General features: G+C 52.0%; 9 protein-coding genes across 9 annotated transcripts; 7 read left to right on the forward strand and 2 right to left on the reverse strand.

Annotated features, from left to right (window-relative positions):
- Positions 1 to 150: 150 nt before the first annotated feature.
- Positions 151 to 466, forward strand: VC83_04738 (uncharacterized protein; the record flags this gene model as incomplete). Its single annotated transcript, XM_024468366.1, has 2 exons — positions 151 to 195; positions 275 to 466. 2 exons carry the CDS (start codon positions 151 to 153, stop codon positions 464 to 466), a joined length of 237 nt encoding a protein of 78 aa, XP_024322634.1.
- Positions 467 to 2,148: 1,682 nt separating this feature from the next.
- On the forward strand, positions 2,149 to 3,323 carry VC83_04739 (uncharacterized protein). Its single transcript, XM_024468367.1, has 6 exons — positions 2,149 to 2,383; positions 2,459 to 2,584; positions 2,643 to 2,754; positions 2,810 to 2,908; positions 2,958 to 3,083; positions 3,134 to 3,323. The coding sequence occupies exons 1-6, from the start codon at positions 2,364 to 2,366 to the stop codon at positions 3,248 to 3,250; spliced, it is 600 nt and encodes a 199-aa protein (XP_024322633.1). The 5' UTR covers positions 2,149 to 2,363; the 3' UTR covers positions 3,251 to 3,323.
- Positions 3,324 to 3,527: 204 nt separating this feature from the next.
- SEC14 (S14 cytosolic factor) lies at positions 3,528 to 5,221 on the forward strand. Its single transcript, XM_024468368.1, has 4 exons — positions 3,528 to 3,889; positions 3,940 to 3,989; positions 4,056 to 4,179; positions 4,238 to 5,221. The coding sequence occupies exons 1-4, from the start codon at positions 3,695 to 3,697 to the stop codon at positions 4,934 to 4,936; spliced, it is 1,068 nt and encodes a 355-aa protein (XP_024322629.1). The 5' UTR covers positions 3,528 to 3,694; the 3' UTR covers positions 4,937 to 5,221.
- On the forward strand, positions 5,209 to 5,674 carry VC83_04741 (uncharacterized protein; the record flags this gene model as incomplete). Its single annotated transcript, XM_024468369.1, has 3 exons — positions 5,209 to 5,368; positions 5,415 to 5,490; positions 5,538 to 5,674. Exons 1-3 carry the CDS (start codon positions 5,339 to 5,341, stop codon positions 5,672 to 5,674), a joined length of 243 nt encoding a protein of 80 aa, XP_024322630.1. The 5' UTR covers positions 5,209 to 5,338.
- Positions 5,675 to 6,203: 529 nt separating this feature from the next.
- On the reverse strand, positions 6,204 to 6,744 carry VC83_04742 (uncharacterized protein; the record flags this gene model as incomplete). Its single annotated transcript, XM_024468370.1, has 2 exons — positions 6,204 to 6,515; positions 6,583 to 6,744. 2 exons carry the CDS (start codon positions 6,742 to 6,744, stop codon positions 6,204 to 6,206), a joined length of 474 nt encoding a protein of 157 aa, XP_024322627.1.
- Positions 6,745 to 7,474: 730 nt separating this feature from the next.
- On the reverse strand, positions 7,475 to 8,138 carry VC83_04743 (uncharacterized protein; the record flags this gene model as incomplete). The annotated part of the gene is made up of 4 exons (XM_024468371.1): positions 7,475 to 7,590; positions 7,647 to 7,689; positions 7,750 to 7,817; positions 7,958 to 8,138. The coding sequence occupies 4 exons, from the start codon at positions 8,136 to 8,138 to the stop codon at positions 7,475 to 7,477; spliced, it is 408 nt and encodes a 135-aa protein (XP_024322628.1).
- A 297-nt stretch (positions 8,139 to 8,435) lies between these two features.
- RPT3 (26S proteasome regulatory subunit) lies at positions 8,436 to 10,424 on the forward strand. Its single transcript, XM_024468372.1, has 4 exons — positions 8,436 to 8,919; positions 8,971 to 9,012; positions 9,068 to 9,166; positions 9,217 to 10,424. The coding sequence occupies exons 1-4, from the start codon at positions 8,765 to 8,767 to the stop codon at positions 10,184 to 10,186; spliced, it is 1,266 nt and encodes a 421-aa protein (XP_024322625.1). The 5' UTR covers positions 8,436 to 8,764; the 3' UTR covers positions 10,187 to 10,424.
- A 182-nt stretch (positions 10,425 to 10,606) lies between these two features.
- Positions 10,607 to 12,538, forward strand: SHM2 (Serine hydroxymethyltransferase, cytosolic). Its single transcript, XM_024468373.1, has 3 exons — positions 10,607 to 10,760; positions 10,818 to 10,868; positions 10,927 to 12,538. The coding sequence occupies exons 1-3, from the start codon at positions 10,710 to 10,712 to the stop codon at positions 12,277 to 12,279; spliced, it is 1,455 nt and encodes a 484-aa protein (XP_024322626.1). The 5' UTR covers positions 10,607 to 10,709; the 3' UTR covers positions 12,280 to 12,538.
- A 171-nt stretch (positions 12,539 to 12,709) lies between these two features.
- On the forward strand, positions 12,710 to 14,844 carry NOP56 (snoRNP complex protein nop56). Its single transcript, XM_024468374.1, has 3 exons — positions 12,710 to 13,057; positions 13,113 to 14,232; positions 14,290 to 14,844. Exons 1-3 carry the CDS (start codon positions 12,888 to 12,890, stop codon positions 14,569 to 14,571), a joined length of 1,572 nt encoding a protein of 523 aa, XP_024322623.1. The 5' UTR covers positions 12,710 to 12,887; the 3' UTR covers positions 14,572 to 14,844.
- Positions 14,845 to 14,852: the final 8 nt, after the last annotated feature.

Raw genomic sequence — 14,852 nt, forward strand, 5'->3', positions numbered from 1 at the left:
CTATGTACCAGTCAAACAACCAACAAGCCTCACAAACACAAACTCAACAACCACTGCGAGTACTCTGTTGCCACGGGCCTCCATCACAACACCTGGGCGTCTGCGCAAACCAACATCCCTTCCAATTTACGATTCCATGTGCCACTGACCATGTCCTGGCTACGCGCCGCCGTCGAACTGTGGCTTATCCAAAAGGTAACCCATTATTACCCATTCGCGCCCCCCCCCCGAGACATCCGCCACCCTCACTCAGTAGCTGACAGCGACCATCTAGCTCATCTCGAGCCCAACCTTCCACCGCGGAGTCCGACGGATCCACAAAGGGGTGCATGAGTTTCGCCATGGCAAGGACCCGGCGGATATGGGGGGGACGAAGATAGATGTTCCTGGTGGCAAGAAGGGCTTTCTGGGCCACTTTATCGATGAGCTGAAGGAGCAGATACGGGGGACTTCGACGAAGAAATGAGGGTGCATACGGGAGATTGGAACAAACATACTACCCTATGACGACAACCAACTTGGATGGCCTTCGTGAAGAGGCCGTGTTGGATAATACGATACCCTCGACGTTGGAGCCCAACTGTTCGACCACCCCGCAACGACAATGCGCCCAACACCGAGCACGGCCCTTGAGGTCGATGCATCTTGGATCAGCAAAACTAGTCGAGGGATCTGAAACTACAGGCCTGAAGATATTGTACGAGAAAATCGAGGGGAACCAGGGGCACAAATAGCCTCGGTTGAACTGGCGTAAGACCTCCTCCATTCACTATGTTACACCCATAGAACAGGCGACAACGCTTCCGGACTTTTCATTATTATGATCTGGGCTGGTTGAAGAATATACTCCTTTACACCAACTGATCTTGACAATCTATTTTATACTAACCTGTGTTTTTCCTAACTTGTGACATGGTTTATCTCCTTTCGAAAACACCTAATAGACTATAATATTTGTCTCGCCTACTAAACCGACTGTATTCTCTCCATCAACCTTGAAATCTCTTCTTTCCATTTCTTCTTCCAGCATGCCTCATAGCTCTCTCTCCGCTCTCTCTCCGCTCTCTCTCCGCTCTCTCCAAACCCTCACTCTACATTCTCAAGACTCCTCAGAATATTTATCACCAACCCCTTTACTCCTTTAAACTCAAACCCGCCACCCATCACCCCAGCTTCTCTTCACACGTCCTCCTTCTCCCGCACCGTGAACCCAGCTTTCACCCAAACTAAACGATGCAACCGGGCTGTTATACGGGCTCTCTGATACTCAACGTCATCGTGCCTTAAGTTTGAACCCGAACATCAACTCCGTCTTCAGGCGGGGTCCAGCTTCGTTTAAGCGGCTGCGTGCTCTTCCTATGCGCGTCCTTGCCTGCCTCGTAAGCTGACATTTTTGAAAAATATACAGTTTATATTTTTAGAATGTGTATTAGTTATATTGATATTATTATCAAATTAAACCTGGTCCAAGCACGCATATGTGTGAGATAACCCAGACGCCGACACCGATGGGAAACACCGTGCAACACCGTGCAACACCGCAAATCCAAAGACAATCCCCATCCCCCCCTTTGTCTCCCTCTAAGCGCTACCCTTCCTATATAAACCAAAACAACCGCCTCCCCTCCCATAAGCGGCACAGTGGCGCGGTGGAAGTACCACCGTCTGGACAATCTGGCCAGGGTTATATAAAGGGAGATCACGGGTTCGAGTTTCGGGTTATACAGAAAGAGCAAGGGAAAAAATGGATTATATCGACAAAAAGTAAAATCATAAAAAGTGATTTTCTCCCTCATCAGATGTCCAGAATTGATGGAATCTGATGAGTCTTTTTGTACTTTTTTGCTTTTTTTTTTGGATGGTTGATTGGATTCTTCTGGAAGTAGACGGATTGATGTTTAGGAGGGGTTTAAATTGGGGTTTGAGTGTCGAGCGGATGAATGGAAATAAATTTATACAACGTTTTGTGATGCTTTGCGAGACTTGGAGGGTGATGCTTTTGTAGTGGGGGGTGCTGATAAGATTAGATCGGTTCGATCTAATCTTGTTGATCTAATACCATGACCCAAAATAACCCAGTACGGTCCATTCGTCACAGTGAATTATTAAAACAAAAAATAAAAGTTAGGTATAGATAGATCATATTACCCTATATCCATATTTGTTCCTCTCGAGTGACTGCTATGAATTCCTGAAATGCTGCCCATTGAGACACCTGAAATCCCACCCAAGTCCACCTGTGGCGCTAACTGCTGTGACAGTGCGAGGCCAATAATCTGCACCACACAGCAGCGCAAGTATCGAGGTAAGATAGTTTGCCCATAACAACACAACCCCGCCAGCTGTGGGATAATACCCAAAAAATGGCAGACACAGCGACGAAGTAAGTAACAGCTGCTCCTTCCCCAAAGCTCTATTCCACCCGTCGAACCCTAGCTGACCCTCGCGGCTTCCCCAGAAAACCCGCAGCCCGGACGAACCCTCGGGGTATCCCCTATGCGCCCTTCGTCGATAAGGTCGAGGACTACGTAACGACCCGCGCGGATGTGGAGGCCACTCTCAAGAGCTTCCAGGAGATGATAGCGTATGCTGCCCGTGCCTCTCTTGTTCAAACGCGCGGAGAACTGATACAATGCGTGTAGAAAGTACCAGTTTATGGAGGCCAACCAGCAGCGGAGAGCAGCTGGGTTGAAGGATAAGATGCCGGATATTCAAAAGACGCTAGATACCGTGCGGTTCTTAAAAACACGAAAGGTGCCCGAGCTCCGATCTCTGCGGCGTTAGCGATGTGCTGATGTTTGTTCTATAGCCTGATTCGGACCCGATAGAAGCGACGTTTGAGCTTAATGATACGCTTTACGCAAAGGCACATATTCCACCTACGGAGGAAGTTTATCTATGGCTTGGGGTATGTCTGCTACTCGCTGGTTTGAGGTACAAATATTGACATGGCACAGGCGAACGTTATGCTGTCGTACCCCGTCGACGAGGCGGAGGTGCTCCTGAACTCGAAACTCACCTCGGCGAAAGCGAGCTTGTCAAACTGCGAGGAGGATCTCGACTTTCTCAGGGAGCAAATCACAGTATGTGTGCACGAATCCTGTCCTTTGAACAGCTAATTGACATGGACTAGACTATGGAGGTGGCCACAGCACGTGTGTATAACTGGGACGTCACGATGAAGAGGAAAGAGAAGGCTGAGAATGAGGGCGAGGAAGATGCAGATAAGAAGGGCTCTGCAAGTGGTTGAAAATACTATATTGACTTGAAACTCTATGCATGAGAATGGGGCTCTTTCCCATGTGAACCATGTGAACCATGTGAACCGTGTGAACGAGTTGAAAAAGACGACATTCATTCTTCATTCTTCATTCTTCATAGACGTTACACCTGTATACTCCATTTCCTCTATGCGACTTTTACCCCACGTTGCCCCTGTCGACGTGTTTGGAGCTCGTCCCACGTCGTTTGCTCGCTTACATGGGATGAGCGGCGGCGGGCCACCCACAGCTTGCGTCACTTCCATAACTTACCGTTAAACGCAAGATTGCTCCTCCTACCCTACCGATAATCTTAGTACTATACATCCCAATCAACCTAGTCTCACCTCCAGACAAAACCAAACCAAAACCTACATAAAATAGTATCCCCCCCCCTCCTCCCTTCGTCTTATCTTAATCACTCGCTTTTGAAGATGGCAGCCCCCCCTGAGATCGTCCCCCTCAAGACGGACCCGAAATATGACGACTACGACTTCCCAACCGTCTCCGCCACGAACCAGCCTGGGCATGCTGGACACCTCACGCCGCAGCAGGAGGCGCAGGTCTACCAATTGAGGATGTCGTTGGAGCAGAAGGGATTTACGGAGCGTTTGGATACTTTGACTCTGGTATGTGCGGTTCTCCGCAGCTTGGAGCTACGTTTGCTGACCCCAATCAGTTGAGATTCTTGCGTGCACGGAAGTTCGATGTTGCGCTCGCGGAGCTGATGTATGTCGGCCCACCCCAACTATACGGCTATAGCTATTAAAGAGGAAGTTGCTAACGTATGCTCAGGTTCGTTAACAGCGAGGCCTGGAGGAAGGAGATTAACCTCGACCACCTGGTCCAGAACTTCGAGTACACCGAGAAGGCCCAGATCTTCGAATACTACCCACAATACTACCACAAGACCGACAGGGTACAGTTGCCCGCCGCCCCCCATCGAACCTCCCCCGATACTAACCCCCCCCCCCCAGGATGGACGCCCCGTCTACATCGAACAACTAGGCAAGTGCGACCTAACCGCCATGAACAAAATCACCACCCAAGAGCGCATGCTTCAAAACCTTGCCGTCGAGTACGAGAAAGTGTCCGACCCCCGCCTCCCCGCCTGCTCCCGCAAGTCGAGCCACCTCCTCGAAACCTGCTGCACAATCATGGACCTCAAGGGCGTCGGGCTCGCCAAGATCTCCTCTGTCTACGGCTACGTCAAGGAGGCCTCCGCCATGTCGCAGAACCACTACCCCGAGCGCCTCGGCAGACTCTACCTCATCAACGCCCCGTGGGGATTTAGCTCCGTCTTCGGCATGATCAAGTCCTTCCTCGACCCCGTCACCGTCGAGAAGATCCACGTTCTTGGTAGCGGATACCAGAGCCAGCTGCTCGCACAGGTTCCGGCTGAGAACCTGCCCGAGCAGTTCGGTGGATCCTGCGATTGCGAGGGCGGATGCGGGTTCAGCGATGCGGGACCGTGGAGTGAGCCGGAGTTCTATAGGTCGCCGAAGTGGGCGAAGAAGCGCGGTGAGGAGAAGAAGGAGGATGCTGTCATTGATAATACGGAGGGCAAGGGCGAGACTGTGACTGCTACTACTACGGCCCCGATCCCTGAGCCGGGCGGTGTGGCGGCGGACCTCCGGGCAAAGCAGTATACGGACCATGGAATTACCCCCGCTTGAGGATTGGGTGATGACGACCGAGAAATGGGAGCGTATAAAGCGCGGTAGAACATAACGAGATTACGATGGGGTCTCGATGGGAAGACGGAAGAAATTCAACATGAGAGTGCAAGCATAGAATGCTAGTCGAGAGCTCGCTGTTTTTTGTTTGTAGAGGTTCGAGGTCAGATGAATGCGGTGTTGTTGATCCTTGGCCTTTGCCTGTCTTTTGTTGTATCTATGGGCGTAATATACAGAATTCCACACGTAGTTGAAGGAGGTGAAATCCTTACTCTCATATTAGCGGTCTGAGTTCCTTCCTTTGTTTTCACCTCACGTTAAATAACCCCCCTATCCAACTCAGTGCAAAGTATCATTCAACTATCCAAGAACTCGAATCCAAGCACCCGAATCCAAACAAACATGTCAACCTACGAAGCGTGTTACGAAACTGTATGTGTCTCCTCCGCCGGTATTCGACAAAGCTAATAGGTCCAAGTTGTTCAATGCCTGCGAAAAATTTATTACACTGTACGATCCTCTAGGGATAGAGTTGGAGGTGATGCTGTTAAGGCGTACGTATCCCCTGAAATTGTTGGAGATCAAAGCTAAACCCTAACAGTAGCTAACAAGTATGATGGGTTTTCACAATACAGGAGGAGGAGGGAATGCAAAGGAGAAGGCGACGCAGGCGGAGGGGGGAACGCAGAAGGAGGGGGAACGCAGACGGAGGGGGCCCAGAAGGAGGAGAGAACCTAGACAGAGGGATGAGGATGATTGAAATGAGACATCTGGCCCAAGTCAAGAAAGTGGCCAGGAGAAAACCTAGTTTACTATCCAAGCAACCTGTTCAGGCCCTATGCAACTTGTTCATCGGCACCGCTCAGTTCATAATCGTGACCCAACCTCTCCTCTCCATCTTCGAGCAGCCTTCATCGTACTCATACAAACAATCCAACCAAGCCGTATCCATCATATCACCCATTATACCAAACGAAACGCCAACTCCACTGCCCCCCCCAATTACCCCAGCATTTCCCCCCAAAATACCCCACCATCCCCCCCCAAAAAAACACCATCCAATCTTTCCAAACCCCAAACCATCTTCCGTCCAACCAAGCCTTCCACCCCCACTCTTACCCCTCAGCAAGCGCATACCCCCCCGCCCGTCTTGCCCTCTCCATCCTCGCCGCCAAAGCCGGAACCCCCCCTTTCAGCCCCCCCAACCCCTGCACCCCCTCTTTCCAACTGCGTTCCACCTCCTCCTGCCTCTCCAACTTCTCTACCCTCACTCCTCCCCCCCCTCCTGCTCTTCATCCTCCATCTCAAGGTCCTCATCCCTAGCCAACTCCTCCCTCCAAGCCGCCGCCGCCTTAGCAGGTGCTTCGCGACGGAGCCTCCCCACTTCGAGGAGGAGTTCTTCTTCGGTACGTAGGAGTTTCGCGGCGCGGTCGCGCAGGGATTCGGAGAAAGGTTCATATTCCTCCACCACCTCCGCCTCCGCCCCTCCCTCCGGCGCCAAAAGCGATGAGTCCGCCGCGACCGGGTGTCCGTTTATAAGAGTATTCGGCGCCGCCAGCGAGAACGTCTGTGTCACATACTACTTCCGTATTAGCTACTGTTGAATCCTGGAGCAAAGCAAGAAGGGGGGGGCGGGGAGTACGCACCGAATTCACCAACTCCTCCACCTTTTGTCGTAGCACATCTTCGCCCTCGATCGGGGGAAGCGCGACGTCGATTTTCTCACCAGCAACGCGTCGCGTGTTGGTGAGGAGGTAGCGTAGGTCATCTGGTTCTTGGAGCTCGATTTTGCGCTGGAGGTCTGCCATTGTACCCTCTCCTCAATCGCTGGGAAGATAACGTCGTTCGGTTTTGCGCAACGTCTGTGGAGGTTGAGGGGTCGTAAGGCTTGCTGGGCTGGGATTTGTTTACCGATGCGATGCGTGCGTGCACTTTGGGAGGGGGGCCCTGATGGGGATTAGTGCCGCGATTGCGATAAAGATTGCGAGGCTTATCGGAGGTGGGAAGTGGGACCTGAAACGGTGGGGTGACATTCATGCATGTGAAACGAGTTATCATGTGTCAAGGCTATGGACTCACCGTCTCTTAAGGAGGAGATGATGGATCACAATCCGTCCCCTTGAAGATGTAGAAAAATAAATGAGTTGCCTTGAGGGTTATATAGAACCTCTAAAAGTGCCCCTTGGACGGAATTCCCCAAAAAGGTATGGAATGAATAAAACTAGAAATATGTTGGTGCCGTTTCCCCCATACCAGATCCCAACGTTATACTCGACCCTCCATCAACTCAAATTATGCTCGTAATTTCATAGACCTATGTGCATACTCCCACTACCCGCTGCCAAAAGATAATACCCAGTTATACTCCAAAATGCTAAGGCGATCCCCCTGTTCCCAGCCGCAGAAAGACATATCCGTTGTCAATCCCGCATACACACTAATATGTAACCCAACCCCAATATTGTATGTAAGGCAAGACCCTTCCTTACTACACCGCTGCGAGCCCCTAGGCTACATGCGAACAATTCGTGACTTGGCTTATTGGGGGAACATGTTCTTCATCTCTTCGTCGCTGAGGTTGATCTCGTGGACGGGGTCGCGTTTGCGTTCAATGGACTCGAAGTCGCACTCCATGTACGAGGGGAGAAAGATCTCTGGGTAGGGGTCGTTAGCTGGTGATTTAGGGTCACGATAAGAAGGGTTTAATTACCTGGATTCCATTCATAGCCTTGAGAGTAGCGGACGCAGGTTATCTGTAGTGTACACGTCAGTAACCGGCGTGGGAGTTGTGGTGGCGGAGTGGGTGGACTCACAAGACGAGGCGTTCCATCCGGGTCACCGATATTGATGACGGTGTGTTCCTGTTGAGAGAAGGACGAGCCTAATAAAGCTTGTCAGGCTCACGATCCATAAATATTGTAACTTGAAGTATCCCATATCCATAACGCTTCTTCGTGGTTGAAGAGCCGCTGGCAGCCGCTTGGCTGAATGGTGTGACAGCCGGGTCGGGAGAGGACTCACTCAGCATGCTCGGCCTTCGATTATGGCCCGACGACTTTGACGGCGTCGACATCGGGCTCTTCCCCTTCCGCTGGGGAGTCTGTGGCGAGGTGGAATAGCACGATGATGAGCTTGAGCTCGATCCGACCTTACCACCCTCGCAGTAGGCCTGGCGGGTGGGGATGGTGATGGATGAGGACATAGTGGTGAAGTCAGGGTGAAGGAAGCATCCGATTTATGATACAGTGAACCCTTAGCCACGCTGTAAAAGGCAGAGCAGTATTTGTTGTCATAAGAAGGATAGCGAAGTAAGAGTAAGAGTAAGAGAGAAAGTACCCAAGTTGAGTTGAGGAAGGAGAGAAGGGAAGGAAGAAGTTGTGATGTGGCTGGTGATTGTGACTGTGACTGACTGGTTGGGTCAGGTTCCCATCATAAGATGGTAGAGAGAGGCACCTTAGCGGATAGACGCCCCATCAATTTACTACGGTAGACGAGAACACTCACGGCGACCGGACATACTTTAGTACGACCTGCATCCCTGATCCCTGCCAATCACCTGCCAATCCTGCCAATCATGGAGATTCCCGTAGTCGACATCCAACGAAAGTGAAGCAACAACTCAGCTCAGACTAAAACAACCTACAAACGCGCCTCATCAACCACGAACCCAACCTATCAGTAAAATCCACGAATTGTACAGTGCTCACAGTGCTCACAGTGCTCACAGTGCTCACAGTCAGTGCTCTGCATCATCACAGCCTGCTAGTGACGATCTCAATAAATCTGCAAAAGCGTCGTCAAACGTATCCTTCCAGCACGAGGAGAGCTATGGCGGACCCGGCTGTCGAGAACCCTGCGACACAGGTGTTGCCTCACAGGAAGCAGCTGCCATCGTCGATTCCAAACATCGACTCGTTAGAAGGGCTGGCGACGGATGGAAGCGATGAGTATTCGACGCTGAAGAAACTTCAGAGGCACTTGGAGTGAGTTTTGTCGCCTTCGTGAAGCTCTAGGCAGCATGCTGACGAATCCAGGTATATCCAGCTTCAAGAGGAATACATCAAGGATGAACAGAGGTAAATTACCTTCATCAATACACAGTGTGTAGTACGACTCTCTAACAACATACAGGAGTTTAAAGAGAGAGCTGGTCAGGGCACAAGAAGAGATCAAGCGCATTCAGAGTGTGCCCCTTGTTATTGGGCAGTTTATGGAAGCTATAGATCAAAAGTAAGGCATTGATGTCACTATCGCGATTCAATACTAACCGCGCAAACCAGTACCGGCATCGTGCAATCATCAACAGGCTCCAACTATGTCGTACGAATCCTCTCGACCCTCGACCGCGAGTTGCTCAAGCCATCGTCATCTGTCGCCCTCCATCGCCACTCCAACGCCCTTGTCGACATTCTTCCTCCGGAGGCGGACTCCTCCATCGCCATGCTCGGCGCACACGAGAAGCCCGATGTCACATACGCAGATGTAGGAGGCTTAGATATGCAGAAGCAGGAGATCAGAGAGGCTGTTGAGCTTCCTCTGACGCACTTCGATCTCTACAGACAAATTGGTATCGACCCACCGCGCGGTGTGCTACTTTACGGCCCACCAGGAACGGGAAAGACTATGCTTGTCAAGGCCGTTGCGAACTCTACGACTGCCAACTTCATCCGTGTTGTTGGTTCCGAGTTCGTCCAGAAGTACCTGGGTGAGGGTCCTCGTATGGTCCGCGACGTTTTCCGCATGGCCCGTGAGAACTCCCCAGCAATCATCTTCATTGATGAGATTGATGCCATTGCCACGAAGCGTTTCGATGCCCAGACTGGTGCCGACAGAGAAGTCCAACGTATCTTGCTTGAGCTTCTCAACCAAATGGATGGTTTCGATCAGACCTCCAACGTCAAGGTCATCATGGCCACCAACAGAGCTGATACACTTGATCCCGCTCTTCTGAGACCTGGACGTTTGGACAGGAAGATTGAGTTCCCTAACCTGAGGGATAGACGTGAGAGACGCCTGATCTTCACCACCATCGCGAGCAAGATGAGCCTTTCTCCCGAGGTGGATCTTGACAGCTTGATCATCAGAAACGACCCGCTCAGCGGAGCGATCATTGCCGCCATCATGCAGGAGGCTGGACTGAGGGCGGTCAGGAAGAACAGGTATAATATTATTCAGAGCGATTTGGAGGATGCATACTCAAGCCAGGTCAAGGCTGGGGCGGAGAAGGATAAGTTCGCATTCTACACCTAAACGAGGCATTTGCATTGGAGAATACTGGGCTTGTAATATTAGGAGTAGAGAATGGAATGGCGTGGATATGCAAGGCATTGTAATACAAACCCAGATGCCCTGGATCCCATCCCGTGCTTGAATATATGCGAGTGACCTGCCAAGATGAGGGCATCCTATGACGGGAGAGCTACTTGTGCGGCGACATGCGATTTAACTCAACCCAAGGAGAAATTGCTTGTGATTCTCAACCAACCAGTGAAGCTTGAAAGTATGAAAATAATATAAAACAAGGAGTGAGTTCGGAGACTTTCGGGGCCCGAATCTCATCAACCAATCGGCCACCACCCCTGCACAATCGATAGCATTTTTAGCTAATAAATTTAGCGGATTAACACCAACGCGGGGCAGCATCGGGTGGCGGTCAGAAATTTGGGGGTAAATTATCGTCATACCTTTCGAAGTTTCCACCCACCATTTATTCTTCTACCCATTTACTACATTTGAAGATTTAGGATTTGATCAGATCGAATCAATTGTGAAAATGGCTTCTACTACCCAGCCCACATATGCCCTCTCCCAGGCGCACAAGGACGTAAGTTCCAGCTATCGGAGTCATAATGGACATGACAGTTGACATCACAATGTGTAGGCTCTTGAGAAGTCCTTGTTGGAGACCGATCCTGAGATAGCTGCGATCATGGCAAGTCTAATCAATCATAATCATATCTCACGATGGCATATCTAACGTAAAATTCCAGGAGAAAGAGATCCAGAGACAGCGCGAGTCCATCATCCTCATCGCTTCCGAGAACGTCACCTCCCGCGCCGTTTTCGACGCACTGGGATCCCCAATGTCCAACAAGTACTCTGAGGGTTACCCAGGTGCTAGATACTACGGCGGCAACGAGCACATCGATGCCATTGAGTTGACCTGCCAGGCTCGTGCCCTTACCGCCTTCAACTTGGATAAGGCCAAGTGGGGTGTCAACGTCCAGTGCCTCAGTGGTAGCCCTGCCAACCTCCAGGCCTACCAGGCCATCATGAGGCCCCATGACAGACTTATGGGTCTTGATCTCCCCCACGGAGGCCATCTGTCCCACGGTTACCAGACCCCTCAGCGCAAGATCTCCGCTGTCTCCACCTACTTCGAGACCTTCCCTTACCGTGTCAACATTGAGACCGGCATCATCGACTACGAGCAGCTCGAGCAGAATGCCCTCATGTACAGACCCAAGGTCCTCGTTGCCGGTACCTCTGCCTACTGCCGTCTGATCGACTACAAGCGCATGCGCGAGATCGCCGACAAGGTCGGTGCCTACCTCGTTGTCGACATGGCCCACATCTCCGGTCTCATCGCCGCCGGTGTCATCCCATCTCCCTTCGAGTATGCCGACATCGTCACCACCACCACCCACAAGTCCCTCCGTGGTCCCCGTGGTGCCATGATCTTCTTCCGCAAGGGTGTCCGCTCCACTGACGCCAAGACCGGAAAGGACATCCTTTACGATCTGGAGAACCCCATCAACTTCTCCGTCTTCCCCGGTCACCAGGGTGGACCCCACAACCACACCATCACCGCCCTCGCCGTTGCCCTCAAGCAGGCCAACACCCCCGAGTTCAAGCAGTACCAGGAGCAGGTCATCAAGAACGCCAAAGCCATCGAGGTCGAGCTCAAGCGTCTCGGCTACAAGCTCGTTGCCGACGGCACCGACTCCCACATGGTCCTCATGGACCTCCGCGCACAGTCCCTGGACGGTGCCCGCGTCGAGGCCGTCCTTGAGCAGATCAACATTGCCTGCAACAAGAACGCCATCCCCGGCGACAAGTCCGCTCTCAGCCCATGCGGTATCCGCATCGGTACCCCCGCCATGACCTCCCGTGGATTCGGCGAGGAGGACTTCAAGAGAGTCGCTAGCTACATTGACCAGACCATCCAGATCTGCAAGGAGACCCAGGCCGCGCTCCCCAAGCCGGACAACAAGCTCAAGGACTTCAGGGCCAAGGTTGCCGGTGGCGAGATCGAGAAGATCAACGCTCTCCGCAAGGAGATCGCCAGCTGGGCTTCCAGCTTCCCCCTCCCAGTTGAGGGATGGAGAGCCGAGAAGGTTTAAATAGTTGTTTGCATTTTAAGGGTGTTATGGTGTGAAAAGGGTTAGGGAAAGCTCATCACATTTTCCGGCTGGGTTGTTTATCGTTGCAGAGCCTGCTTCAACGCAGTTGACATAGAATTGGAATTACTTAAAAACATTATGGATCGAAAGATCACTTGACTTGTTTGATGTGTACTTGTGCCTGTAGCTGTGGTGGTTTATATTGGTAGTACTCCTATGCGTGGTCCTGAAATTTGTATATAGCGTAGACATGTTACCGAAACATAACTTCATTCTGAAAATAAGGATAGCCAAGAGAATTGAACCCAGAATTACTACGTAAAGATAAATTCCCATTCCGTACTGAAAGCCTCATCTACTCCTAAAAAGTTCACTGGTCGGGCGGTGATGACGCTAGTACATATTAAGTTTAGCGCCACAGAAATGCTAGCGGGCTGCAAATCGCACTGCACGAAAAAAGTTCAAGGTGCGAAGCTGTGATTGAGGTTTTCCACTAATCGACAACTATCACCGACAACCATTGGACCGCAACTCTCAAGAATAAATCTTGTGAGTTTGATAAGGTCTACGACACCAATTACGGTAGACGCCGAAGACGTTTGCCCACCATGTCCGCCATAGATTACCTGCTCCACGAGAGCTCAGTGGGATATGCGATCTTCCAGGTCGTCCACCAGCCAGAGACTATTGGCAGCAGATTGAAGGAGGTCGAGGCTGCTTCCCATGATGTCGCCAAGTTCGGAAAGATGGTCAAGCTGGTCAACTTTGCGCCTTACAGGTACAATTGAAAGGGATCAATTCTTTTAAGACTAGATTGCTAACTCAGATTACAGAGGTGCGGCCGAGGCCCTTGAGAACGTCAACCTCATCTCTGAGGGTGTCCTGTCCGAATACCTCCGCTCCGTCCTTGAGCTGAGTCTCCCAAAAGTCAGCAAGAAGAAGAAGACCGTTCTCGGTGTCCAGGACAAGGCCTTGGCCGGTAGCATCAAGGCCAACTTCTCCTCCGTCGAGTGCGAGACTGGCGATACCTCCGAGGTTGTCGCCGACTTGCTCAGAGGCCTGCGAACGCACGCCGGAAAGCTGCTCAAGGGTCTTCACGAGGGAGATGTCGAGAGAGCACAGCTTGGTCTCGGCCACGCCTACTCCCGCGCAAAGGTCAAGTTCTCCGTCCAGAAGAACGACAATCACATCATCCAGGCCATTGCCACCCTGGACCACCTCGACAAGGCCGTCAACACATTCTCCATGCGTGTGCGCGAGTGGTACTCGTGGCACTTCCCCGAGCTGATCAAGATCGTCTCGGACAACCACACCTACGCCAAGCTTGCCCTCGCCATCGGCGACAAGAAGTCCCTCAGCGACGACAGGCTCCACGACATTGCCACGCTCGTCAACGACGATGCTGACATCGCGCAAGCCATCATCGACGCTGGCAAGGTCTCCATGGGCCAGGACATCTCCGAGGAGGACATGAAGAACGTCTCCGCGTTCGCAAACCGCGTCGTCAAGCTCGCCGAATACCGCCGTTCCCTCTTCCAATACCTCACCGACAAGATGGCCATCGTCGCGCCCAACCTGGCCTCGCTGATCGGCGAGGTCGTCGCCGCGCGCCTCATCTCCCACGCGGGTTCCCTCACCAACCTCTCCAAGTACCCCGCCTCCACCGTCCAGATTCTCGGTGCCGAGAAGGCCCTCTTCCGCGCGCTGAAGACCAAGGGAAACACCCCCAAGTACGGCCTCATCTACCACTCCAGCTTCATCGGCCGCGCCGGCACCAAGAACAAGGGCCGCATCTCCAGATTCCTGGCCAACAAGTGCTCTATTGCATCGAGGATTGATAACTTCTCCGAGACCCCGTCGACGAAGTTCGGTGAGGCTCTCAAGGCTCAGGTCGAGGAGAGACTCGAGTTCTACGCCACCGGAAAGGCACCAACCAGGAACGAGGAGGCTATGGTACGTTGCCCGTTTACACTTTGCTAAAAATATCAGATATGCTAACACACCCCACAGAAGGGAGCCATGGACGCCGTCCTGGGCGAGATCCAGATCGACCCCGAGATGGCCGACATCGTCCCCCCCAGCGCCACCAAGAAGGATAAGAAGGAGAAGAAGGACAAGAAGGAGAAGAAGAGCAAGGGCGGCGACGACGACGAGAAGAATGACAAGAAGGAGAAGAAGAGCAAAGGCGGCGACAACGACGAGAAGAAGGACAAGAAGCGCCGGCGCAGCGAGGCCGCCGACGAGGAGCCCCCGAAGAAGGAGAAGAAGAAGAGCAAGAAGGTCGCTGCTTAGCCGCGCTTCTCCCCTCTGCTACGATTCTTGTACTTCTCTCTCTGTGCTTTGGTGTGTTTTGTCTCTCTCTCATAACTCGGCGCGGTCATGAAGGTGTGGGTGCGCATACACGTTCTAGTTTGTGCATGTTTGGCGTTTGCGGCTCTGTGTAGGCTGGCATCTTTAGGATCTTAGGTGCTTCGAATAAATAACATGTGAAAGGAACTTATGGGGTGCTTGCTGTTGTGACTGCTGTGGCAGTAACTGTGTGTTTCCGTGGGCATAACATATACTCAATGATT

This window comes from Pseudogymnoascus destructans, assembly GCF_001641265.1.
Source record: "Pseudogymnoascus destructans isolate 20631-21 unplaced genomic scaffold scaffold_15, whole genome shotgun sequence".
NCBI classification, from domain to species: Eukaryota; Fungi; Ascomycota; class Leotiomycetes; order Thelebolales; family Thelebolaceae; genus Pseudogymnoascus; species Pseudogymnoascus destructans.